The 27,857-nt window shown below is 39.7% G+C and overlaps 1 protein-coding gene across 1 annotated transcript; it reads left to right on the top strand.

The window, feature by feature from the left end:
- Positions 1 to 27,768, top strand: cpped1 (calcineurin-like phosphoesterase domain containing 1). Its single transcript, XM_086065330.1, has 6 exons — positions 1 to 223; positions 3,931 to 4,149; positions 13,614 to 13,786; positions 14,994 to 15,119; positions 15,204 to 15,330; positions 25,387 to 27,768. Exons 1-6 carry the CDS (start codon positions 160 to 162, stop codon positions 25,611 to 25,613), a joined length of 936 nt encoding a protein of 311 aa, XP_085921456.1. The 5' UTR covers positions 1 to 159; the 3' UTR covers positions 25,614 to 27,768.
- Positions 27,769 to 27,857: the final 89 nt, after the last annotated feature.

Here is a 27,857-nt window from a genome sequence, read left to right as displayed (position 1 = left end):
AGCAAAGACACTTGCAGACAAAACAGGCATTGTAATCGATCACCGATAGTGTACCCCGGTTAGCTTCTGCAGCAGCCGGACATTCAGCCACCGTGACAGGAGGCTGGCTCGGCAAACCACACAGGCTTGGAGGTTGGACAACTCTAACCTGTGAATCCAATGGCTGGGACGGAGGATATCTTTCTCAGGGCAAAACATCGGACATTCACCGGACTCAGTGAAGGTACTCGCGCATAGCATCTGTTACGAAACTTGTAGGCTAACGATTTAGCTCCCCAGCCGTTGTAATAAGTTGAGGTCGCCGGTTGTGTAAAGTCGCTACGTAACTTGTGTTTTAGTTGTGGTAACAATATATCCGCGTATCCCTTTAAAGCCAAGTTAAGTTGCTATTTTGCTAACTTGTTTTTAAATGATTGTTTGTGCTATACTTGTGTTTTACTAACCACAGTACAGATAATCGAATTTTATCTCCATAGTGTGTATCATTATATATTTCGATGGTCGCTTAATTTGTGTTAAATGCAATTTGAGTATCTTTTAAACGAAGACATTAGTCACAACTTATTAGAAAAGGGAACTAAAACGTGTCATTTGTTACTAGCATATGTTTCACTTTCACAGCCCTATTTTTCTGATTCACCTTTTTAAATGAACAAGCAAACAAGACATAATAGTTGTCTAACCGAATTGTATGTTGAATCTGACATGTAATTGACGCAGTTGAGTTTGTTCAGTGACTACTGCCATACATCTTTTAAATGAACTTGCTGGCAGAAGGACATGCAAAGTGATGTCTTGTATATGTTTACTTATGCTTCCAATTTGTCAAATAAAGAATTGTTGGGGGGGGGGGGGGGCAGACAGAATGCTCCAAATACTAATACCTAATAAAAGAAAATAAATCTGCACAAGAAAAGAAAAAAAAAAGAGTCATGTATTGAATAATTTACCAATGCTCAGGTTTTGTGTTTCAATCTCAAATGAAGGTAAATTCTGTTCCAAGTTCAGCGTCTGTCACATAAGAGATTCTATGATTTGTGTTTGAAGATGTGTACAGCCTGTCAGGGGAACGTTACAGGCGTCATGGAGTCCTTGTATTGTGTTTGTGTGTTTTTAATCTTCCTCTTTGTCGTTAAAATAGTTCATATATCTGACTACAGAAAGAGCCGTTGTTCTATAAATTGCGCTCGGCGCAACAAAAAAGCATGCAGGATTAATTTGAGATCTCCATGCAGCTCTTTGAAAGGAGTGTGCACAAAAGGAAAGCAGAAATGCTTCTTTATATGCTTCACTGCGATTTAAATATGCGGCTGTGGGAAGGTAAATGTTTTCAAATCAAAATGGGCTTGTGAAGTACAAGGAAACCTACATACAATGCAAACTTAAATACAAGTTTGAATACAATGCAGTCGGGACGTAGGTCCGTTTGTTCTTTTCCCCCCACACATTTATTTATTTCAACCCCAAACCAACTCATTAATTGCCAAGCATGTACTGTATATTTTTTTCCAGAGTCTGGATATTAAGTCCCAGATAGTTATTTTACATTAGGGGTGTGCCCAAAAAATAGATTCTCATAAGAATCGCGATTCTCATTTAGTATGATTCAGGATAGGTTTTAAATGTCCACAAATCGATTTTATTAAAATAGTTTTATACTGTCTGTGTGTGCCTTTTTATTTGGAACGCTGTTCATGTTGTACCCGGTTTGGCCACTGAGGGGCAGTGTGGTTCCACACGGTCTAATACACTGTTAAGTTGTAGACACATTAGAGAGTAGAAGGAAAAAGTCACAATCAAGTTATTCCAAAAAATAAACCAGCGTGGAGCCGTTCTTTTGAGTGATAAAAGTGCCGCGAGTAGCTCGCTAATTAGCATTAGCGAGTCAGACTGGAGTAGAGCATTACGATTGCTTGCGCATCTGTAGATTGAAGCAAAAATCATTGTCAATCAAAAATCGATTCTAAATCGAACCGCAGACCCAAAAATCGGAATCGAATCGTGAGACATTCAAAGATTCCCACCCCTATTTTACAGTATGTATTTGATTATTATTTTCAAGTGTTAGGCTAACGAAGGGTCAGGAAATATCTGGTACTGATTTGAATTTAACATTAAGGTACTTTTTAACCTTCATAACATATTTTCATAACTCTTCTGATGAAACGTCGACTGACAACTAGTTGAATGGTACCTTTGTCACGGCCTAAGGGGCTCTGTATCATTTTTACTGGCACTAAGCAACTTTGAGGAGGGCGGTAGGAACCCTGCCACACAAAAACTACAATGTGCTGTCTAACTGAAAACTTTTGTCTGAGGAAACAAAAAAAAAGAAAAAGGGAGGCCTGGCTGGCTACCCGGATAAAAGAACCTTCAAGGATCAACATTGGCCCAGCTTTCACTCGCTGGCTCAGAGACGTCGCTGATCCTCATGGGAAATGTGGTCTTCCTTCAGCCAAAACATTACAACTTTTGTCCATATGGCGCCACCGTTATCAACGAAAACGGAAAGTTCCTTAGTGTTGCTTTAAAGGCAACATATCAGGGAAAATGTACATTGTAATTATATTAAACGCTGTATGGTAGTTGTGGCTTGACACAAGTCGTGCCACTCATTTGCAGTCTGGATGATGTGCGGTGTACATTTGCTCTGGAGGGAGTCTCCATTAGTCTTCAATAACAGCCTCGCTTAAAAAAAAAAGAAGCTTTTAAAGAGTTGGAAAAGTTGCTAAATATAGTGAAAAATGTGTTAAATTGGCAGCACTGAGTAACGACTCACTTAGTCGCATGCCCTAGCGCTCTCCGTGGTCGTCATGGTAACTAAAGCTGGGGGGGGGGGGGTCTGCCACCCAAAATCGAGTGAGTTAAATTTAAAGTGTGGAAATTAAATTGTAATTCCTCTCGATCAGATTATTAATCCTTACTTTGACTGAAGAATGTCAGCGACATGGTAACTTTTTGAAATTTTGTGGCTGCGGGGGAGTACAATTTCTCTTTTTGAATATGCCCAACATGACGTCATCCATCATTACCATCAGCGACTGAGTGTTTGCTTTGCACAATTTGCTCTTGTTAATGAATATTATCAATATTGAGAGTGATTCGATTTTAGAGCCCTCCTGTTATATAATATCTGGATTATGCAAACTACTCACCTTTGCCTTTCAATCACTCCAACATAAGAGCTTTCTGTTAATCGTTTTTTGCAAGGGTTGTTTGTGTGAAGTGGCTCAACAAGTCCGACATAACTTTGCCTGCAATTTTGGTGTCTATGCTAGGGGTGTGCCAAAAAATCGATTCTCATAAGAATCGCAATTCTCATTTAGTACGATTCAGAATAGATTTTATTCAAATTATTTTATACTGTCTTCCCTTTGTTTGTGTTTGCCTTTATTGGGAGCGCTGTTCATGTTGTACCTGATTTGGCCACTTAGGGGCAGTGTTTTTCCACGCGGTCTAATAAACTGTTAAGTTGTAGCCACATTAGAGAGTAGAAGGAAAAAGTCACAATCAAGTTATTCCAATAAAAGTAGTTTTTTTGCAGCCTGGAGCTCGTTCTTTTGAGTGATAAAAGTGCCGCGAGTAGTGTACTAATTAGCATTAGTGAATCAGACTGGAGTAAATCATTACGATTCCTTGAACATCTATAAATTGAAGCAAAAATCATTGTCAATCTAATCATTTTGAATCAAAAATCGTTCTTAATCGATTCTGAATCGGATCGCACACCCAAAAATCGGAATCTAATTGAATCGTGAGACATTCAAAGATTCCCACCCCTACCTACTGCATGCTGGTTTGTACAATTTTCTTTGGAAGTGGACTGTGGCCTAAGCATATTAAATAATTGTTCCCTTACAGGAAAATCTGACATTTATTTATTGAATTATTGACATGCCACAAACGATGGAATATTTTGCTCCTCTGCAGATATTGAACATGAGTGGAAAGGACCATTCTACTTCATCCAGGGTGCAGACCCCCAGCTTGGTCTGATGAAGGCATGGCGAGAGGGCGACTCCAAAAGTGGAGGAGATGAATGGGCAGAGGAAGTTGAGCTCACCAAACAAGCGGTGGAAGCCATGAACCAGTTGCGTCCTCGGCCGAGATTTATGGTGCTGTGTGGCGACCTGGTCCATGCCATGCCAGGTAGTACGGATTCATTATCACTATTTTTGATGATTCAAATTGTGTTGAACATATTTTTTTACAGTTGAGTGACAATAGACTCTGTTCACGTAGCACTTCCGCATCTGATGTAAGTTGGCGTGTTAACTTCCGTTCAACATGCAAATGCATAGTTACAGCATCAGACACGTTTTAAAACTCAGAAACTGAACTTCCTGTTTAGACAGCAAGGCTTTGGCGGCATCTTGTGGTGTCTTAAGCCATTTCCGGGTGTTTTTCAGCGTATAGCTGGGAAAAAGTTCCACAGAAAAAAATATTAATTGGCGAATTTGTGAATGAAAAAAAAATCTTGACAATAATATGTGACCTTACTAGTCTAAACATGACATTCTGATAAATGTCACATTTTTGGAATATGAGTTATGCAGCAAAATCCAGCTGTTTTTATCCATCTCAGGGGGCGGCCATTTTGCCACTTACTGTCGACTGAAGATGACATCACATGGCCGCCTTCTGATATTGATAAAAACTGCTGGATTTTGCTGCTCAACTCCGATTCCACTCACAATATTAAAACCAGAATACCGTTTTTAGACTAGTGGGGCTGCATAGAACATATTATTGACAAGAAATGTTTAAGGTTGACTTCCACTTTAATGGACATTGGCTAATAGTATATTTTGTACATGGAAATACAGTAATTTGGCCTTTTTGTTGATGATTGATTTTTTTTTTTTGCTGGTAGCAAATCTCTCTTGTGACCTTGTAGGAATAGTGACATGTCGCTTATTTACAGTAGGTGAGATTGGACATGACGAGTATTCTTAAGAAAGCTGAAAAGTACATACTTAAGACCGTCAGCAATCCGCAACGGCGATAAAGTCTTCCCAGTGGCTCTGAAGGCGTATGGGCAGTAAAGACAAGATGGTGCTGTCACTAAAGGAGCTGGCAATTATTTGCCTCACGTTAGAAGGCGTCATGTCAACTCACAGATGCCAGCTGTGTGAGTTTTAACACGGTGTGGTCCTTTAAGTCCAACCAAATGATACTCAGGTGGCCCCTAACGCATCATTCGGGACTTCAGACTGCCTCACAAAATGCAGCACCTATTTCATAGCGCTTGAAGTGACGCCCCCAAATTGCCGATAGCGGTTAACCGTTTCGAAACACAAGCTGTGCTCTGACTGATCCGCGCTCCATTTCGCCATTCAACATGCTGACATGTATACTGTACAAAAGTAATAAACAATCAAAAGAAAGTGGCAATAATTTGCAAAAAAAGGTCAACCAGTGAATTTTAAATATGAGATGTGAATGTATCAGTCTTTCATACAAGTGATGATAAACAAGCAAGACATTTCGAGGGGTTGGATGCAGAGCGTGAAGGCCTCCTGGGGCTGATTAAAAGATATACTGTACATACATGCACTGCATGTGCAGTATTAGCACATGGATTCTTGTTCATGCAAGGTTCCCTGGCTTGCATTGTTCTGATCAAATTAACTGATTTGCGTTTAGGCGATGGGGTGCTTCAAAGATGTAAAATATTCCATGCCAAGGAAGGTTTGCGCCTGTGCCTACTCTGTTTCCCAGCCAGTCTGTAAACAACATCCTCCCTCATGACAGCAGCTGATATTTATCTATGAAAAAGCACAGCCCTCCTAGCTATTCTCTGGAAGCTTTAGTTTCTATTCTGAAGGAGATTTCGGCTTTTGATCAGGCCAGATTAGCTGTGCTTTTTTCTTTGGTTACCGTTGGGGGAAACAAAAAAACAAAACAAAGTAAGTTCCCTCCCTTGTTTTTTTTAATATCATCCTCTCAGACAAGAGCAGTGTGCATTGTTTTTAACCTTCTAGTACATATTGTTCTCAGCACATTAGTCATCAATTCATGTCGCCAGTCTGGTTGAAGGCCAAAGTCGAAATGCATTGTTGGAAATAACCACTATGTATTCCCCACTGAACATCCAATTGATGTGTGTTTCAACCACCTTTGTCACCCTGCTGCTGTAAGTCTCTCTTTCTGCCACCCAATAACATAGTCATAAAAATGGTTAAAAGTATTTATGAACCGTGTGTTTAACAAACAAAACAAAACAAAAAAGCCGCAAGCCCTCCACCACTGCAAACTACCTTCGCATGATAATGAGGGAGCGAGCGCAAGGTGCCTGTCTGGCCCTGAGCAGTGCACACATAAAGTGAGTCAAGAGGCGGATCCGTCTGTCTCTCGCTCTCTCTACTTGTTCAGTACTCTCGTTACTTTCATTATGATCTGAAAATGAGCAGAGCTCTTCACATTTTCAACTCATTATGTTGTTTTTTTTATGCTAGAGCATACAGAAGGCTTTGATGCAGCCTCTGAACTGAAGAGAACACTTGAAGCAATGGTAGTTATTACAAAAAATGGCCAGCAGGTGGCTGCAGAGTATAAGAAATCAACCAGGGCCATTTGGCAAAAAGTGCTTTTCCCCACTATTTTAAACAGATTTGTGAATAATGATGAAACTTAGCTATATTCTAATGCTAATTTCTGCAAAAACAGAAACCGATAAAAAAATACTTTTTCCTGATGAAAGAAGAGACTCTAATCTTTCTTTTGGTAGGTTCCATGTTTTTAAAGCATTAGAACAGAATATTCTGTGTGCCTTGCAAAATCAGTCAAAATCCAGTAAAACAGCCGGGAGCAAAGGGGGTTGCTTCGGTGAAAATGGCTGGGAGTTAATTAGTGTATGCATTAAATCATTTTCTCGTAGTCCCCTTTCGCATTATACGAATAGTTAGTTAGTTACTTAGTAGTTAGCGCTTCTTTACTAAGGGCCCTGCCTTAGTCCTCCCAAACTATTTACATTGGCGAATGAATAGGTGTTGCTGGGGGGGGGGGGGAGCTGTCAACCACCGTTGTCAATGATGCTTGCCTGTTGGTGACAGGAAATTGGCAACTGTATTTCAGTTCTCACACATTTCTCTCTCTCTATATCTCCTTCGGCTCAGTCTGACATCTTCTCTTGACTTATTCGCTCAATCTTGAGTAAACAGCTGCTGTTTGCTATCTCATACCTTATTTTGACATCTGTCGTTTAATGACACAAACATACCCTTGGGATCCTGCTTCTCATCTGTCTTGTCAATGCGTCCAAAGGATTGAATTGAGGCAAAACAATGATGGCATTTTCTGGGAAGGAAACAGAAGGCAGACTGATGACCTTTGTTCACAAGCTACAATGTCATTGACCCAACCGAAACTTGAATGTCACTCGTATAATTTAACTGTTAACGCAAATGGAAAGTGTGGAGGATTGTATTGTCCACAGACCATAGTTTATAAGAACGAGGCAGTAATGTAGGAAACTTTAATTAAAATTGAGAAGGATCCGGTTGTAAGATTTCTCAGGGCAACGGTTCAGACCTCAATATTTTTTGAAAAGCTGTTTTAGATTACCTTTCTTTCAGTTTGCATTTTTGCTGTGTTTTTGCGGTGATCTATCATCAGATCGCCTAAATGACACAATTTTGGTATGCATTTTCAGTCCCATGTAGGGATAGACCGATTATCAGCGCCGATATTTGGCATTTTGACGAATATCTGTATCTTCCTTTTTTTTTCTTTCTGATTGCCGATAATAGAGCCATATAGAACTGTGTTGACCTTGCAGGAAACAACTTATTTAGATTTTCAGTTAGCTTTAGAAGAGATGCTGCTGACCCTCGGAACTCTCTGCATCTTTTGTTTTTGTTTGAAAGATATCTGAAAGTTTAACATTTGAGACATTTTGGAAAAAAATATTTATTGTAGAAAACTATAGGGAGCTATAAACATTTTTAGGTTTTCATTTAGTTTTTAAGACATACTTATGACCCTGGGAGCTCCCTGAAGTTTTTTGTTAGAATTTAAAAACATATGACAATTGTCTAAAATAAAAAATAAACATTTTACAAATCTGAAAGGTTGTTCAATAAACATATGCTTTAAAGCATTCCAACAAAGTTACGAGTTGTAATTTATATTTTCACATTTTTTTACGCCCAAAGTGCAGCCTTTCGAGTCAAATTTGCCAATAGCAAAAACATCACATCAACGTGGGACAGCCATAACACGAGCTCTTGTTATGGCTGTCCCGTGTTGATGTGATGTTTTTGCTACCGAGTTAACTCACCAATTGTCTTCATCTTTGTGATATGTGCAGTACATAGAGCAGTGATGTACCAGTGTAGTTGTGAATAATGTACCCGACCTAATAGGTAAAAGGGTAATGGGAAAAATGGTAAATGCCACGCCGCCCCTCATCAAATAGTAATAATAATAATAATAATAAACCTACCTGTGTGCCACTTTTTCACTTAATTTCAAAGCTGCCAAATGAAAAAGCTGAAGTTTAAAAGGGGTTGTTGCGTGTCGTAGTTAAAGATGGTGAGCTGATTAAATTAGCGAAACACGCTGGACTTAACAGCCTCCTAATGAGTACTACAAAAGGATTCAAGGCAAGCAGCGTCTCTGGGGATGTGTGAGGCATTCTCCTCGCGGTACAGTGCGAGAAGCATTGCTGTCTGTTGTTGCAGACGTGTGTGTAAAACTCATGAATGCAAAGTACAGCTTACCTTGGGTCCGACTCGCTTAAACACAGATTGTAAAGAATAAATGCAGTTGAAGGCTGATGAATATGATATACAAAAGTACTGTGAGATAATAATAGAATAGAATAGAATACATGGTCTTTATTAGTCTCGGATTGGGGAAAATGTTTTGAATTGAATGGATGAATTGAACCCATGTACAAATTTAAGAGCTCATGTTTAAGTAGAATTGACCCTACCTCCCCGCCCACTAAATGCGACGAGCAGCCCCCTCCGACATTTAACCGCTCAAGATGAGCTTTAAGTGCATACACAAGTTGTCAGATCTTTCTTGTGATTTCTCGGTCAGGTATTTTCAGGACGCCGATATTTCTCTTCGACGCAAGCAGAGGGGGCTTTAATTTTTGTGTGTGAAGGGTATCGTCACTCCCTCACCATGCAGTTTTGCGCAAAAACCGAAGGAACATCACTGTCCGCTGCTGCAGAAGTCAGAAAAAGACACACTGATTGTCAGCAAAACCGACGTTTTTGGACATTGTTCCTGTCAAGTGGGGTAAGAATGTATTTATATGACCTCATTGTTTCAATGTTTTGTTGGCGTTAATAGTATGCCAACAAACGCGTGGACGGTTAGCTTACCTGGAGCACATTAGCTGAGTGCAGACATTTTCTGGTCATTTTGGAGGGATTCAAGTGGTCGTGTGGTCTTCCACAAAGTTTGATACGGCGCAGACATTCTTCGTAGTTGTTTTAGGCTTTAAGGAAGGGAATAAACCGGACACGGTTATGCCTCTTACACAAGCCGTGACCGTGATTTGTTCTTGCTTTGGGATAACCACGCAATACATCACCGGGAGCTGGATTGCTTTGTTTGTCCACAGCAAAGCTCGCATGCCGACGCAGACATGAAGTCTTGCGTCTTGATTGGTTTGCTCGGCCATGCGGGCGTGGTTTACGGTAAGGTCAATTGAGAGCCTGTAAGGAAACAATAATAAATGAGGCAATCGGGTTATCAAATCAAAATGTTTTGGCTTATTCACACCATTGTACAAGAATAGCAATGTTTGTCAGCTGCAACAGACACCCCGACTCAACTTTTGTCTTCTGAACTGTGAAAGGAACTCACTCCGTCCGCCTGTACGTGCGTATTCGATTTTTTTTCCCCAGTCTTCAAAGCAGCATGGGTGAAGATGGGGAATGTTGATCGACTCGTAGATCAAAAGCTTCACCTACAGGCTTAGATCCCTCTTCATCCTTACAGTCCAGTGAAGCCTTTGCATTACTGCTGATATCACACAAGTTTGATCCGGCTCACTCTGTTCTCACATCAATTTGACGCCACTTGCAAAAACTCACACTAGGAAAACGTGTCTTTGCTTTCCCAACATGTGCTATTTGACAGCTCGAAATGAATTTATGATAGCAAATAGTAGGATTTTGCTATTGTGATGACTTTTTAGAGTCTCTATATCAAAGATGTTCACCTATTGCTGTTACCCCCGTGATCAACGGCGGTTGACTATAAACTACTCATGCAACAAATCATGAATAAAAACTATAGATTTTATAATATTTTGTAGATCTAAAGGACTTCGACCGTTATCTGTTTTTGTTCTTGCTCATCCTTATTGCCAGGTAAATCAAGGTGTCTCAAATGGAGATTAATGGACTCCTGAATGAGGGTGACTCATAGAGAGACATGTTATTTAACTGCTGTAGTTGCGGCAGACAGCTGGAGGTGTGAGGCAACAGAAGGCACCACAGCTTCCTAAAACCCCCATCTGGTATATAGCTTTAACTGATGTTTATTCACATTCAGTCTTCCAGAGAACCTTGAGGGTGGCTTCATGTCACTGTCAAAAACACATGTTTTTTTTTGTTTGTTTTTTACAACTTAGCTGCTCTATTTGAGAACATGCACTATGGTCAATGTCTCTGGGCAGAGGTCAGAGGTCTGTCTTGCCCAGATATTTTTTTCCCCCTGTGCAAAACTTTCCAATTTACTGCTGGATCTTGTGAATTCATTACAAAAAAAAAAAAAAAGAGGCATAAACTGGAGCACTATCTGAAGAAAGAATTAAACTCGTGGATTTTACTATCTCTGAATGTGAGCTAGATACTTTCCAATAATTACAGGGTACATTGGAAAAAATATGATTCCGCTGTGGAGTCAATACATCAACATGTTATGCTGACTCGAGTGAATATGCCGAATTGCTCTATTTAAAATCCAAATGTGTATAACAGTGGGGTTATTACAGAGCGAGCAGGTCCAACACTCGCCTCAGCATTTCAAATGACAACCTGTGCATTCCACCCTATCTTCCATTCCAGCTTCAGGAGTGTCACAACCTCTGCTCTGTGGCTGGAATTATAGCAGTGGCCAGATAGTGTGATGGTGAAATGATAAATCTATGAGGTTAGGACTGTAGCCAATGGCTTCTGGCTAGAATCTTCATCACATTACCACCTCAACCAACTCTTAATTTGAAGAAGCAGAGGATCATTTGTCTGTGTTGGACCACATGGCTAGAAATAAATACAGGAGATCTTATTCTCCTCCATCCTTGTTTATTAGCATTTGAAAGCCAACTGTCCAAAATATGCTAAATGCTACTTCATTTATATAGCGCTTTCCCGCCCTCAAAGCGCTTTACGTTCGACTACTGATGACGCAGCATCAGGAGCAAATGGGGGTTCAGTATCTTGCTCAAGGATACTTTGACGCGCTCACAATGGCATGGGGTCGAACCCACAACCTCTGGGTTGGGAGACGACCACTCTACCACTGAGCCACGCTGCCCGAAATATGCCAATCAAAGCTGGCATTGAGCAGTGGACAATGATTACAATGGTATACCTGAATGTAAAGCACCTGGTTGGGTCAGCTTGAAGATCTTGATTTCCTTCCTTACCCCGTATAAGCCATCTGGCCTGGCCATCATAATAGGTCACAGTGGAATGAAACACAAACAAACCCCGTCATCTGCGAAGAGCACAGTTGCAGCTCTCCAACTGAAAACTTCTGCGAATTGCCTGCATTGAGCACTTTGGCCCTGTTCAGCTCTGTCATTAACATCTATTCAGAATTTCCGTACCGATGTAAATAACATAATCGATGTGAGCAGATGTACATGGAGCATGGAAATGAGATCCGCTCGCGAGTGGTCACTTGAGCCATGAGTGGGGACAATTTCCAACATTTGGTGTAATCACACAGTCTGTCGCATTCTGGTCAGATCACACATGTTAATGCTGTGTCTAAACAGAGCTTTGTGTCAGCAATTCATCAAAAACGACCTCCATCCATCATCGACTTAACAGCCATTTAAAAATAATCGCTTTTACTTAGAGGGGGGCATCCGTCATTTTGCTGACAAATGACGAGAAAAAATCAATAAATCTGCACGAACGTATGTGTGTGTTTCATCCGCCAGTGTAATTAATCATCAATAACTGGGTTAAGTACCGACGGAACTCTCAGCCCGTCCCTGACAAACGCCCATTTTGCTGACGAATGATGGACTGACGGACAGGCCGTCATCAGTGACGGAATGCTCACCTCTGTCTGTCGGTCCTAAAGCAAGTGATGAAGCGTGGTTAAAATAACATGACGGACAAATGACAGACCGGCAAAATTAGGTAAATTGACCACCTCTGCCTTTTCTATTATATGTTAAGGGCAACATGGTGACCTCGTGGTTAGCACTTGTGCCCTCACAGTTATGCATCTTCGAGGTACGCTGGCTTCATCCCACATTCCAAAAATATATATCTTAGTTTGATTCAAAAGTGAGAGTATGAATGTGTGTGTGGTTGTTTGTATTGACTGTTCACTCTAAAAACAATGGGTCAAAAATGGACCAATCCTCTACTTGGGTCTATTTGACCCAACTTTGAGTCAAGAAATTGGTCTTTTAGTGTAAAACAACTCGTAAAAATTGGTCAGATCCTTGACTTGGGTACAAAAAAATTTAACCCATAAAGTGGACTGTGGATCGGTCCATTTTTGATCCATAATTGGCCCAACTGTTTTTAGAGTGTTGTGCCTTGTGATTGGCTGGTGAGCAGTCCAGATTGTATGCTTCCTTTTCCTCCGCCATGATTGGCTAGTGGCTACAGCTCACCTGCGACCCTTATGAGGACAAGTGAGGCAATATGGATAAAAGATGAATATTGATTCCAATTTGATGGATAATATTCAGTGACTTCCACTTCCTACAACCCATTTTCCTTAAGCTATCACTGTTTTTTTTTGTAAGTCTAATGGCAACATGGGGAGAAAAACATTCTTTGTGTAGCAAGCTTCTTTTTTTTCTTTTTTTTTACACGAACAAAAAGCGACACTGCACTGCGCTCATCTCAGAAAACCTATTATACACCTCTACCTCGGCAACAGACCTTCTGCTGTTATACATATTGAAGTTAATGCATAGAGATTGGATTTTATTTGGTAATGTAGGTAGCTCACAAAAAAAGTCAAGATCTCCTTCCAAGGTTTACTTTCAGTTGAGTGCATTAAGTTATTTAAATAGCCTTGTCTGTCGTATACATTGGAAAAATGAACATAGCTACAGGCTCCATTCAGCCCAATGAGAATGGGTCGACCAAGCTTCCCATAGAAATCTTCCATATAGTAATTAGTAACCATGATGAGATATAATTGTATACAGTACAGGTATCATTCATTAAGCTTCCATCATCATCGTGGTATAGTCATTTTCAGTCAACTCTTACTTGTACCCTTCACATTTCTAATGGGAAGTTTAGAACTTTTGTATGGCTTGATGTCGCATATTAGTTGAACTAAAATAGCAGCATCAAGATTTAGCCTTCAATTCCATGTTTTATGATTATATATGACGAGGACATTATGAATTGAGCAAAGGTGCCCTTTTTTTTTTTAATCTGCAGGTCACCCTCTCAGAGGGGATCAAGAGCGAGACCTAAAGACGGCGTTGAAGGGGACAGACCCTACTATCCCACTAGTGTTCGTCAGTGGCAATCATGACCTTGGAAACACCCCTACCCCTAGAACAGTGGAACAGTACTGCACTTCATGGGGGGATGACTACTTCAGTTTCTGGGTAAGCAACAACAGATCATATTTTGTATATTTTGTACTACTACATTTGATATAAGTACAGTTACAGTCAGAATTATTCAACACCCATTTTAAATCACAGTACAGTATTAGCATTACATAATAGATGGTCAATTTCAATAGTGACCACTTTAAAATTAATTGTGGTCTAGAAAAGGCGCTGAATAATTTCGACTGAAACCATGTAACAATTACGGTGTCAGTGTTTCTTAATCTTCAGATTTCTTCAGTACCTCCAACAAGGTTAAGAACCCCTGGTCTCGATACAACTACAGTTGAACCTCAAAAGTTGAATCCTGAGGTTGTGAATATTGCAATTTGACCCGACATAAAAATGCCAACAAAGTCTCACCAAATTTAGATTCTGTTGTCATACATGCAGCCGTCCAGCACGTCAACGCATCATGCCCAAAAATCCCTTACTCGTCCTTAGTTCAAGTACAGATATCGTTATCATAAAAGTTTTAGTCAACGCATCTATGGAAAAAAAAATTCTAAAAGTGAAAAAAAATGAAGGTTGACCAGCATTCTGCAGCAAATTGTGCTTGCTATTAGATATTCCATTATTTGATAATTATGATGCTATCACTTTAACTCACTGTACTATTTTTTTTAGACTAATGTACAGTGCTTGCAGCATGTAGCATGCAACTGCCACCTGTTTCTGTTTTCAGATTATAATTTGTGCTATTTGTGCTCATCTGGGGTTAATGAAGTTTTAATTTTGGTTTGACACTCATTTGAAATTGTTAATTGTGCTTGTGCAGGAATGTAATGAGTTGTCTGCACTTTTACCTCTCCACTGACTGTTGAGCTATCAAAATGCAGATTAGCCGACGTCATCAACGTGACATTTAAATGTGTATCAATTTGTTCCTCCATTACTAACCATCGGGTCGAACTAATGGTTTTGACAGGATTGTATGAGTGATGGTTATCAAGAAAATTAATTGTTGCTTTGAATGAGAATTTGGTCTTTTCGTTTGTGCTGCAATGTTATGAAATGTTTGTAGAAATTTTGAGAAGCCTCACTGTGTTCTGGTGTTATTCATGCATTTTTTTCTTTTTCTTTTTTTTAAACCGGCAGAGGCGTTGTTGATTCAGTCTCAGCTATAGTTTGTGGTCTAAAGAAACACAAACAACAGTTAATCCATGAATTGAGCATATTTTTGTTGTTTCTGTTGTCTCAGGTGAGTGGAGTCCTCTTCCTGGTTCTGAACTCCCAGTTGTTCTATGATGCTTCTGCATGCCCTCAGTTGAAGGAGGCTCAGGAAACATGGCTGGATGAGCAACTGAACAAAGTCTCATCTTCCTCTGTAAATTTTGTCCTCCGTTGCTTAATTAAGATTCAGATATTAATTGACAGTAGAATCATCATGAGTTTGTCCTTCCTTGTTCAGGCACCCAAACACATCCTGGTGTTCCAGCACATTCCGCTCTACATAAAGAAGCCCGATGAGGATGATAACTACTTTAACCTACAGAAGGAAGTCAGACAAAACCTGCTGGATCGATTTAAGAAAGCTGGTAGGACTTCTGTTATTCTGCTCAGTCTCACTAGGGCTAAATGATAAATCAATTTTATTGACGTTGACAACTTTGTGATTTGGTCAACTCATTCACTACCATAATTTTTTATATATTTTTTAAGATTATTAAAAACTTTTAATTGTAATTAATCGCATGACTTCACTAGTTAACTCACGATTAATCACCTATTTTTATATCTGTTCTAAATGTACAATAAAAAAAATTATAGGTTTTCATACTCTCAACAAAAGTGAAAAAAAAAATTAACTAATAGAAATAGTTAAAATAAATGTTGGACGTTAAAAGCCCTCAATGGCAGTGAATGAGTTAAAAAAAGAAAAGATTACAAAAAATTTGGGGCATCAGGCGCTAAAAATTTGTAATCGCATGACTTTACTAGTTAACTCACAATTTATAAAAAAAAATCTGTTCTAAATGTACAATAACAACAATCTAGGTATTCATACTCTTGTTAACAAAAGTGGAAAAAAATGTTAAACTAATACAAACAGTTAAAATGAATTGTTGACGTTTATAGCCGTCAATGGCGGTGAATGAGTTAAGCAACTTTTCAGCATTTCTTTTTTTTTTTACGCACTTTTCCTATTCAGCAATTTGCAGTAGGATGGATCTCTATGCCTTTTTATGGGGGAACAGTTTAGCTGTGAAAAGACAGCAGTAACGTCTCTGCATTTGGGGCAAGTGGGGCCTGGCCCCAACAGATGGCGCTGTTGAGCACTATGCAGGCTCATAATTGGTCTTCTTTAAAGCTAATAATTTATAAATGTTATTTTATCAAGAAGAAGAATATTCAAATAATTACCAATTATGTTTTTAAGGTATTTTCGTTATAAACATGTATGTATAATACAAAGCTAAGTTCAATGGTCTAACTTTCTAAACAGGACTGAAATAGGGCCGCCCCATGAGCGCCTGTTTAAGTGGATGAGCCACTGAAATCATTGGGCGCATGTCCAAAGCTGCTCTCAATAGACAGCCATGGGGCCACATTAACTGGGCCCATCATCCAATTAAAATACAGGACTGATGTCACGGGGACAAACACTGCTGTAAGTTCCTTTTGGAGCAAAAAAAGATTGATTAAATTTGTCATTTCAAAATAAAAAGGTGCAAATATTTAACTCGAAATGAGTATTAATAATCTTTTATTTTGTAATTGTGGAGTGCAATAATTGAAATTATAATTGGATTTCGATTAATTGCACAGCCTTATTTTGAACCATTCGCAGGTTTTATTCTTAGCCTTAATTTGTAAGGCTGTGAATAAATGGTAGGCTACTTCATTTCTATAGCGCTTTTCCACCAGATTGTGATCTCGAATTGAATTAGAATTTATTGTGTCGGCTTTGCCGCTTGTGGATGTAAAGTGCCCACTGTTGTGACCCACTCAACTTTTCATGCCGGAGACGCCACTGAGAGTCCGTGTTTATAAATTCGATTTTGAGGCCGTATTGCCCAGCCCTGCATCTCGCAGTGACGTCAGGAAACTTGATTGAGAATGATTTTATTGTTTTGTTCTTTGGCTGGTGGCTACCAGGTTCTTGCCAAAATGAAAGAGCTAAGTCTTGTTGTAAACCACTGTCACATCCAGTACTATAAAATATAATACTTTAAGATGATTTTAGACATCTGTAAAGTGGTTTCAAATATATTGTCTTAATACTTTGTAGCTTCTTAGCGTTCTGTCGGCGCTCTTCATTGCCAGCATATCTAAAGCGCACTTCAGATCCTTTGCCCAGGAGGAATCGTACGCAGCTAAAACCGCAGGAGGGGATTACTTCTCGCGCACAGGACAGCCACAATTGATTTAAATAATGGCTTCCTAAAAGTCTTCAAATTCCATTATTATGGACTTCATAACAGTCAAGGACGGTAAGTCTTTCCTTGACGCACATGCACACACTTGCTCGTCACACTATCGGTCCAATTTCACACAACTGATTGACAGGGCCTCTTACACGGACATACACACTTTCTTCTCAATCATTCATCAAGGTGATTGTTGGGGGAGATAATTCATGAAATTAGCCATCCATTATGTCTGCATGTTTTTAACCAAATTGACCTGTTTTGGTCTGATGACCGTTTTTTACATGATCGATTCCTCCTTCAAGCAAACAATAGTTCATGGTTAGAAGGTGCAACCTTCATTTTATATGCAAAAACAAGTGTTCTTTGTCATCCATGCATGTCCTGACAGCAGCCATACATTCATGCTGCATATGGGGCATATGCTGTAGGACATGTAATGCACACAGTACATATGGTGATAAATATTGATGACATCATGCTACTGCTGACTTTGAAAACCATGTATCATATGTCTTGCTCATGCCTGTCCTTGTATTGTACGTGCATACACCTACAATATGAATGCGTATCCAAATATGCTATTTTCAATTCATGTCTAAGATACAAAAATGGATATTTTCACAACTTATGAACACTAAGTCCTTTGATAGTTTTTCTTGAGCAGCACCACATGGTTAACAAGTGTAAGTCAAATATATTTCTTAAAATACGTGATGATAGCTTTTGTTTAATTACTGCACAAAAGTAATATAATTATTTTACATTACAATACTGGAATTATCATGTACGGTTTGATATGGCACAGAATTATGCGCTTGCTGGCCACAATGAATGTCCAGCAGGTGCTGAACTTCATATTTCATCTTTCCAGTTCTGCCAGCATTACATTATTCAGTGGTTGTATTCATGAATTCATTTAGAATGGTTAACATCTGCGTAGCGATGCGTCCAAGAATTTCTCTAATGACTAATACATAAATTCCACATTTCCCACCATAATTAATCAGATCGGTTTCCACCGGTGTCATAACCTGTAACCGTTTTCAGACAACAATAATGTAAAAGTCATTACGCCAGAATTGCTGCGTTGTTAAATGTAAGGGGAAAAAGTGTGTTTGTTCTGGTCTCATCCATGCTAAATCATATCTCTAGACATATAATGGTTATGATAATTTACCTCTCGTCTTACCTCCCCTTGTGTTGAGTTATACACGCATCATGCCCCCACCCACCCCACCACCCTCCAATGTGTGTGTTCTCACCACTGCACCCTATGATCTGAAGCCTCCAGATGTGCTCTTGTACTCTGGTAATCAGTACTGTCAATGCGGTAAAGGGCAGCATCATTAACCTCACATGTATGCATACGCGCACACACCTTTAGCCACTCAGGAGGATTCAAGTACAGTGCGGAACAATTGCCTTTCCTTTTGTAATACTTGATGTGTTTTCTTTTTCAACTTTTAATCAACCCGTATGTATCAGACTTAGGGTTCCAGTTGGTGTCAACCCCCGTCAGTATTGTTTCTTACCACCATTTCCACACTGATCTAATGACCCCAAAGGAAGTTTTCCATTGTGCCTGAGGGTGCTTTCATTCCGCTTCATCGCTATCATACCTGTAATCATTAATAAATAAAATAAGGCTCCCTTCGGCTTTGCACTAAACTTCTCAGTGCACAGTGTGCAGTTTACAGCATTTTTGTTGCTGCAAGCAGAAGTAGTAAGAAGACGCGCACAAAGTTTACTGTCATATTTGTCGAGTACGTTTGATACACTTCTCTTTGATGAATAGTGAAACCCCGCGGCTGGGGGACCGGTGTGTCCTATTCAAGAGGCAATTGGAGTAGCAGGAATCCCACTAGTGCTCTCAGCCTCTCATCTCGCCCTACAGTAGAGTAGATGGAGGACTGTAATTAGATTCATATGCCCTCCACTACTCTACCTTCACTTCCTCCTCTGAGAGTTCTACTCATCCAGAATATTTTCATCATACAAGCACAAATAAATTGGTTTATATGCGGGAAGACTGACAGCGTATTCTTCTTTTCCATGAGTAAAAACTCAAGTCATCGGGATTCCCAATATTGCTAGTGGCTATTGAGCAGGACATATATTAGCCAATTAGTGGCCAAGATAAGCTCTGCCGAGTCTGTATCTCTTCCTTTGTCGCTCACTCTCTTCTCATTGGGCCTTTTTTTTTTTTTTTTTTTTATCAGCAAGTGTCTTCCACTTTTCAAAAGGGAAGGCACATTTATCACCCAGCAAGGATTTGATAAGAGGCCACAGCTAAGCGTTTAACACCGTTGTTTTAATGATGACGTTGAGCAATGCTTTTGTTTTTTGCTATAGGTTATCTCAGAGAGTATCAAGGAAGCGTATGTGTTGTGTTCGCAAGCTTCCAGCAAGGATTGAGATTAGCGATGATAAAGTACTGAGCCTATAACATCCGGCCCGCAGGCCAAAATTGGCCCACCACAAATTATATTTGGCCCACAAGATGACGTTGATGAAAGACAACTAATAATTTGGGATAACACAATATAGTCAAGGTATTAAAGGTTACTTTCTATCGTGGTCTCGTTTCGCTGCGAGAATAATAAACTGTTCTGCTTAAAATATAATTTTGTTCGACGTGTCACATTCAAAGACCCCCATACGCCCTTGTCACAAACTGTGGTCAATCGGGTGCCTGTATTTAACCCATTAAGGCCTAAAGCGCCTGGCAAAACATGTCTCTAAAACCTATGGTGACCCCCCAAAACCGGAAATGTTCCTGGAAATTCAACAATATTAAAAACTAATTGGTATCTCAGCTCCTGAAGCAGAAACATAATTCAACAAATATTTCAGAGCTTACACCTGTGGCGTTCACACAAACCTAAGTTTATTATTATAAACCTTCAATATTAATGTTTTTATATCAACAAACAACTGTGTCGTATCTGCGTGTATATTTACCTTCAACACTGGAGTGCAGTTGTAAGAACCGCTCGAGGAATCGAGTGGTATATATTCATCGTCCATTCCGTTACAAAGCCGTTGAAATTTTCACCATCCTTTATATTTAATTTCTTAACAAAATACCACCGTCGACTGTTTGCGCTGATCCGAAGTCCTCCCGCGCCGTCGTCAATCGCGTCATTTGTTTCATAACTCCCGCGAATCTGCGTAAGCCATAAATGCTCGAATAAAAATCCAGAACATGCTACGAGGCCCACGTCACCATCGCCTGCATATTCCGATGCATTTCATCGGCTAAGAGACCAAGAATTGGTCAAAACAGCAGGAGCGCTCCCGCCTGTAACGGTAGAAACGAGTTGGGTTAATACAGGTACCCGATTGGCTTGGCTGCATAACACGTGATGATGTCACATGTCCGAGGAAGTACAATGATGATTGGCTGACTGGCACGTGACTTTACTCCCGCGAGCTATGTAAACTACACAAAGGCAATTGTTTATGCTAGGAGCTACATTAATCTTTTTTGATTATGGACACTTTCAGCACAATTTGAACGAAATTTGCAATACTCTTATTATTATTATTTTAGTTGTTTTTTCAGGTCGTACCACATGATGTCCAAATATGACCCCTGCATACCAGTTGCTAAAAATAAAAAATGGTAAATGTGGACTGTTTTTTTAAATAGCGCTTCAGCACTTTCTTGCTCAAGGACACTTCAACAAGGTCACCAGGGGTGAGGATCCAACCCACAGACGGCCACTCTACCACTGAGCCATGCCGCCCCAATGCTTGGGTTGAACCTGTTTTACATAATTGTGAGACAGGACAGACCTGATAGCTGCTCCAAAGGGTTCCTGACTTTCTTGTGGATGATACAAACCCCTGTCTTGACATTATTAAAATATTGAAATTATTTCAAAATAAAAGTGCCAAATTGATTATTTCTCTTTGGTCGCACCACATGATAATTCATAAAATGAGCATCATCGGACAAAGTTATCCGTCAATGACCCATATATAATCCAAAATGTTGTGGACTTCATTATAATATTGCTTTGGTTTGCCAAAATTTCAGTTCAGTCTTGGGACAAATTGTTTGCTACCCGACGTTTCACTGTACAGTAATCACCTCGGATTAATTTTTGTTTTGCATATGTTAAATCTTATTATGTAAAAGGCGGCGTCAAGATTAAGACAAATTTAAATAAATAAATGAATGAATAATTGCATGATGTTAATGTTAATGATGTCTTTAAGAGGCTCCAAAATTCATCTTGTTAAGAGACACGTGTATCACTTAGTAAATTGAGGAGGATTCACTCCCATGTTCCAAATGGCCCAAAGTCATGTACGCCATACAGACTTTTTTTTTAATTTCTTAAGCCCCTTTTGTGTCAGTGTGGGTGTTTGTGCGTAACCGGAGGACATACAGTAGGAAAGGGATGCTTGGTGATGACTGATTGGTCGTAGAGATTTATGGGAGGCTGTGGCTGGGAGATGTCTCGGCACGCTACATCATTTTGCTTCCCTCTGTCATGCAAATTACCAGAACCATTTCAGATTTGTAATCATTTCGCTGCACTTTGATGACAATGTCGCCTCTGTACAAGGCGTACACTTTGCATAGGATAGGACGGCGTTGAAGGTAAATGGCTTCTTCAGTTATAATTCAAAAGGCGGGTTGTTTGGTTGCAAGAAAATCAATGCGCAATTAGTAAATCCCATTTTGTAGCTGGCAAATCAGTGACCAACAGATGAAAGGGAGATGATTTAAAAGGGCCGCGTGGAAGAAAGGGTTGTAGATATCAAACATAATAAGATGCATGAAGGTTGTTTTTTATTTTTTGTATTCCTTTAATCTATCTCATCGTTTGGTAGTCATTGTCAGCAAGGGACGGTACAGCAGAGAGTGATTCCGATTATTAAACAGTCTCAGCAATTGTGTAATACATGGCTGCAATCAGCCTTGTACATAACAGTGAAAACAAATACATTTTAATATTTTGAATGTACTTTGCTCTCATTTATGTCAAATTTCTCACCCATCCGAGAATTCAATTTGACTGCATGTAACGCCTCCCCTCTCCCTTCGCATTCTGTATGTTTTCATTACTGTGGCTGCTTACTCTGGACTTTTTTTTTTTTCTGAATGCACAAACAGATCTCTCCCTCCATCGCCCTCCCTCTTACTAGTTAAAGCAAAGGCCAGTCCCCACGTGGGAGTCTTTATCATAAAAGCAAAGCACAAAAGAAGCGGGACTGTTTTGTGACTTACAGGTAAATAGCCTTTCCACAGAGACCCAGACAAGACCAGGAATTATCAGCATATAGCGTGTGCATGTTTTCATTCGGGTAGCTACCCACTCAGCAAGAAAAGTGTTCTGGAGACACATAAACTGTACTTGCATCGCCCTGTAGCAAGAACCGATGGTTGTATGGTGTATTTCACAGCACTTAATTGGTTTTTTTTCTTCCATGGTATCGTCAGTAAACGAGAACAATTTTTATCCTTGATGTAGCTTGGTTGACTACAGCAGCGACTCGAGCGTTTAAAGGGTTGAAATCCCAGAGGGCCACCCACACCAACTGCACTGCAAGGCACTTTGAGAACAATGCACAGAAAGTGATGTATGCCGGGAAGATGTGGAATGAGTTGTTTCATATTTTGTCTTTTGTCAAATCAAGGCTGTTTTCCCAGTTCCCCCGGGGCCAGCTGTCATTAACCTTAAGGCAGAGGTAACCTATAGCAAAGCATCAAAGGCTACTTACTCACTGTGAGGCTTTTCAACCCTGCAATGAATTATAGTTGTACCTGATTGATGGACTGTTTTTATTGATATGAATTGCTTGATTTGATATGAGTATGCTATTTATACAGAAAAGGCTGTTTGCACCGATTGCACTTTCCCCGTCATGTATGGCCGTTGCTACGGTCGTGTTGATTCTTGTGCCAGTATACACTGAGCCTTCTATGCTCTTAGTTCTTTATGTTTTGTTTGTCTTATATGTTTTTCACTGCTTGCTGCAACAATAATTGCCCCACGGGGACACAAATAAACTTGAACTTGAGATAATGAATGTTTAATGTTTGCTCCCTTTATTCTTACCTGTCACACAATTGTAAAAAGTTAACCATTGTAAAGTACCGTAATTTCTCGAGAATAGCACGTACCCGGTTATATTAACCCCCTCTTCCCAAAATCGGCCACTCTTGTATTATGCGCACCCCTGATATGCTATTATCCATGCTCAAATATTAAAATAGTTTCACTTGTACCCTTGCATAACACCCTCCTTCGATTTTGGATGCATTAATTTTTTTTACAAAAAAAAAATATTCTCAAGAAATTAGTATCTTATTCCAGTACTATACAGTAAATCTTATTCTTCTCAAGTTGTTGTTTTTAATATTCCTTGTTGGGTAAACCAAAAAGACAAAGAAAAAGCAAAAACACAATCTAATAAACAACTGACCTTCCATAGAAAAATAACAGCACAATCGCCATGCTTTGACTCCTGTTACTGAAAAAAACTTTTCCAAAGATATTTTATTTCTGTCTGTCTTCAACTTAATTTCTGAGAGTATTTTTTTTTTTTTTTTAATGAATATGCTTAAAGTGGATTAGTATTCCTGTCATCTGCAAGTCCACAGCACTCGAGTAACCTGCCTGCAGGCGTTTTGGAACAATAATAACATTTCCATAATATTTAGTTTTCAAATTTGATAAACAAATGCTAGTCACATGCAAGACGACGGGTGTCTACAGTGAGTATAACATCTTATGGAGAGAGGCTTACTGATCTCTCGAATTTTGAGCAGACATGGACGCAGGTGGAAAATATGGAACTATCTAAGGCATCATGTGCACTGACTTGGCTGAGGGGGAACATGCGCTATTGAATTCAGCTCAGTCTCACCAATACTGGGTTAGTTCGCTGTTATGTTTCTTCCAATGAATACCCCAACAGAGCGTAGTGATTTTTGAATCGTCTGTTGGTTCAGTTCACTTGACTTCTCAGCTGTACCTTGAGAGAAAGCCTGTCGTGTATCATGATAAGCTCGCAGCGATCCAATTCTGCTGGGTGGACAATTAGATAGATTAGTCAGGCACAACCTTCCCAGTTCTTGTGTACCCCGAAGGAGAAATCGAGTGGGGAAAATCACTCAATAAATCATTATTCTGTACTGAAAAAACCCAAAAACAAATTCTGTATCAGTGAGATTTTATTAGTATAAGTTCTCTTATACTCTGCTGCCACTTGCTGGCCGTTTTTGTAATAACTACCATTGCTTCAAGCATTCTCTTCAGTTCAGAGGCTGCATTAAAGCCTTCTGTACATTTTTGGGAGCAAATGAGTTAACCACTCGTCCCCCGTTGCAATATTTTATAATGGACTTAATCATTTATTTAGCAAAAAGCTACATTCTTATGTTCACTACCTTCACCTCATTGCAGGCAAATCAGAGCTCACCTAATTCATTCTTGACACATCAATCATTCCCCTTCAATGCACAGCTTCAATATTAATAAAATGTACGAGCTTGTCCCAACACAACTCCGGAGAAGAATTACGCAGATAAACAATAATTTCTCAGCCCTTGTTCAAAGTAAAGTTTGTTCCGCACATAATTCCGCATGGCCAATGATTACGCCACAGTGACACGGCGGCGCAGCTGCAGGGCTAAGCCAACCTGCACCGCTCTGATGAGAATGTAGTTTGTAATTGAAAATAAATTGAAAATCCTGACTCCCTAATGCGTGTCCCTGTTTTGTTAGAATATTTAAGTGGAAGGCTGAGAGATCTTTCATTGGAACTTTTTTTCCCTCCCACTTTCTTTCTTGTCTATACCATTACTGTCTTAGTCGATATTAATAATTGCACTAATGCTAAGTGAGCGTCAAGTCAACATCACTATCCAGAGAAATAAAGCAGCAGGGAGTCGTTCTAAGCACACTCTGTACTTGTAAGTGAGCGATTTAAATCCACATCTCCACAATGTAGCATTGAGTCACCCAGTGTTGGCCTATTTTGGTCATAGTGCTTTGAGGTGTTAATCATTTCTTTTTTCCATTGTCATTTGGATGACATCAAGGTCAGACGTGGTGTGAATCGAATGGCGCTGTAAAAAAAAACATAGTAGCCTATCTTAGTCATATTTCTCTGCAGATATGGAACATAAGCACACATACATATAAAAAGAAAAAAGAAAAAAAGAGTTTGTCATACCTGTTTGCACCTCTCCCACTCCAGGGGTGAAGGCGGTCTTCTCCGGCCACTACCACCGGAACGCAGGCGGTTGCCACGGCGGCCTCGACATGGTCGTGAGTTCGGCCATCGGCTGCCAACTGGGCGAGGACACCCACGGCGTCAGGGTGGTGGTGGTGACGGCCGACAGCGTGGTCCACCGCTACCACAGCCTGGAGCAGATGCGAACGGGGGGGATGGACGAGGACCTCAGGAAACTTCTGCAAGCATGATGGTCTACCAAATCACCTTTTTTTTTTTTTCAATTGAAATGTAAGAACATGAATCTTTCATGGCCCTCCTGGTGTTACCGTATCAACGGATTTTTATTATATTGCAGTGGAACCTCTATATACATTGACACAAATGATAAAACTCTAAACTGCAGCTCTCCTTACCTTTTGGCATAGACTTAGTAGTGTTTCAGTCACCCTTCAAAGTGGCTCTTTCTTACACTGTAGAACTTTATACAAGCTAATTCAAGCTAATTGCTAAAAACGTATAACAGTAAATTGTACACGCTCAATCAACAGTTTGTCAGGGTATATGATACAGACCCACATGCAATGGGTAAAAATCAGCTCAAGGGCCTGACAGATTTCATTGGCTAATATTAGCTTTTACAAAATTGTCAAAAAGCTGACCATTTTTTGACTATAACATAGTGAACATGGAGCAGCAACACATACAGACAGCTCACATAACAATTTTCAGTCAAATATTCCCTTTACTCTGTGGAAACAACTGTTAATAGAGTTTACAAAGTCGGGGACTTTCTCGGAAATGCAAAACGTGAATATGCTGGAGTCTTGCTTGGTGACAGTTGGAACCATTGAATTTTCAATGCACCTGTTAAGGCTCTGTTTTGTTTCCAAATTATACAACTGTAGGGCCTTACCAATTTTGAGGTTCCACCTAACTGAATTCTCCATCCAAGGAGTCACTGCCTACAAAATGCGTCGCATTGGTGCAAGAAGCTGTGTCGTCATAAGTCATGCTAAATATTGGTGCTGTTTATGTCATGGCATTGTACAATGTTTTGGCAACGTGACGTGCAGCTACAAATAACACGGTTTTGCATGTGAGGCATAGCGCAATAATTGTAATTACAAACAAGAGATTAAAAGTTAGCATGTTAACAAATGAGATTGAGCTGTACCAAATACATGGATTTATCTATGCAATGATGCCCCCTAGGGGTTATGAGCAGCATTAAGCTGATGATGACGATGATGATGAACCATTGTTGCTTTATTATTAGTAGTATTATTTTTGTCCATGATTGTGATAACTTGAAATGGTATGACACATGATTCTAATGTTTAGCATTTATCGATACATGTATGGTTGAAGTGGACTCATACAAACAAGCAGGAAAGATTTGGTAAGCTTTTCATCCTCTTTTTTTGAAAAATCATTTTTATCTATTGCACAGGCAAATGTTTTCTTATAATAGTTTGTGTCTCACTGATCTGTACTAATCTTTCACGTCTTGTTCACATTCTGAGCAAATAATCCCTTCTGAGTTAATTTGTTTTCTGTGGTGAGGATTACAATGCAATTTCTCATATTTTAAGGCTTGATAATGAAAACACAGTCAGATGTGTTTTTTTTTTGTATCCCTATGATAGGATTTTCCGCCTGTATCTTGCAACACTTCTCAAATCATTTGAAGTGTCTTTGGAAAACAGCATTAAGTGCGATCACGTTATTAAAAGTATAATTAAAAGAGCTGAGTTCCAGTCTCGAACCACTTCTGCTCGCTCTGTATAATTGACGGTATTTGAAACAGTTGAAACCATCTTGTCGTGTTGCAGACCACCTATATGAAAATGCTGAAACAAATGTGCTTTATTTTCCAGTCCCAAATGTTTCAGTTCAATTACGCGCACAGAGACTCGCACAATCACCCAGACGTGCTGAGATAGAGTTGTCATGGCAACCTTTTAGCAACACATCTGTGTGTCTTGGAGAAACTGCCGGAAAGCGTGTACATCGGTTTGTGTTTGTGTCCATCCGCTGTCTGCTTGGTTTCATAGGTGATTTTCCATCAGCATCACTATCGCTGACCTCATTTCACACTGACAGTTTCTGTCTCTTCCCTTCCAAAAATGTCAGCAGGTGATGGGCGGGTGAAGGGGGGGGAGGAATGGCTAATGAGCATGATGTGTGGTAGACCATCTCCTTCATTTCCTGCCTGAGAAAGAACCGTACATGCTTCTTCTTTTTTTATGCTTTGCTCATAGCCGAGCACAAATAACACTTATAGCTTCACCCGGTTTTGTAGTGGGTGTCACACTATTGAAACGTCGAATTGTAATGAATGACCATGCAAACCGTGTGTCCTGATTGGTGATATTTTTATAATAAATGTTGGTTTCAATGTGATTGCTACTGCACATTTTTTCCTCTCTATAAGGGAGCAGTTAGAGTTGATGGCAATCTTTGTTCAGGGTTTCCGCGGGTCATTGAAAAGC

Source organism: Leptonotus elevatus, chromosome 20 (genome assembly GCF_054856555.1).
Source record: "Leptonotus elevatus isolate MCC_2025b chromosome 20, RoL_Lele_1.0, whole genome shotgun sequence".
Lineage (NCBI taxonomy): Eukaryota > Metazoa > Chordata > Actinopteri > Syngnathiformes > Syngnathidae > Leptonotus > Leptonotus elevatus.
Note: the sequence above shows the minus strand (reverse complement) of the source record. Positions and strands in the feature narration are given on the sequence as shown.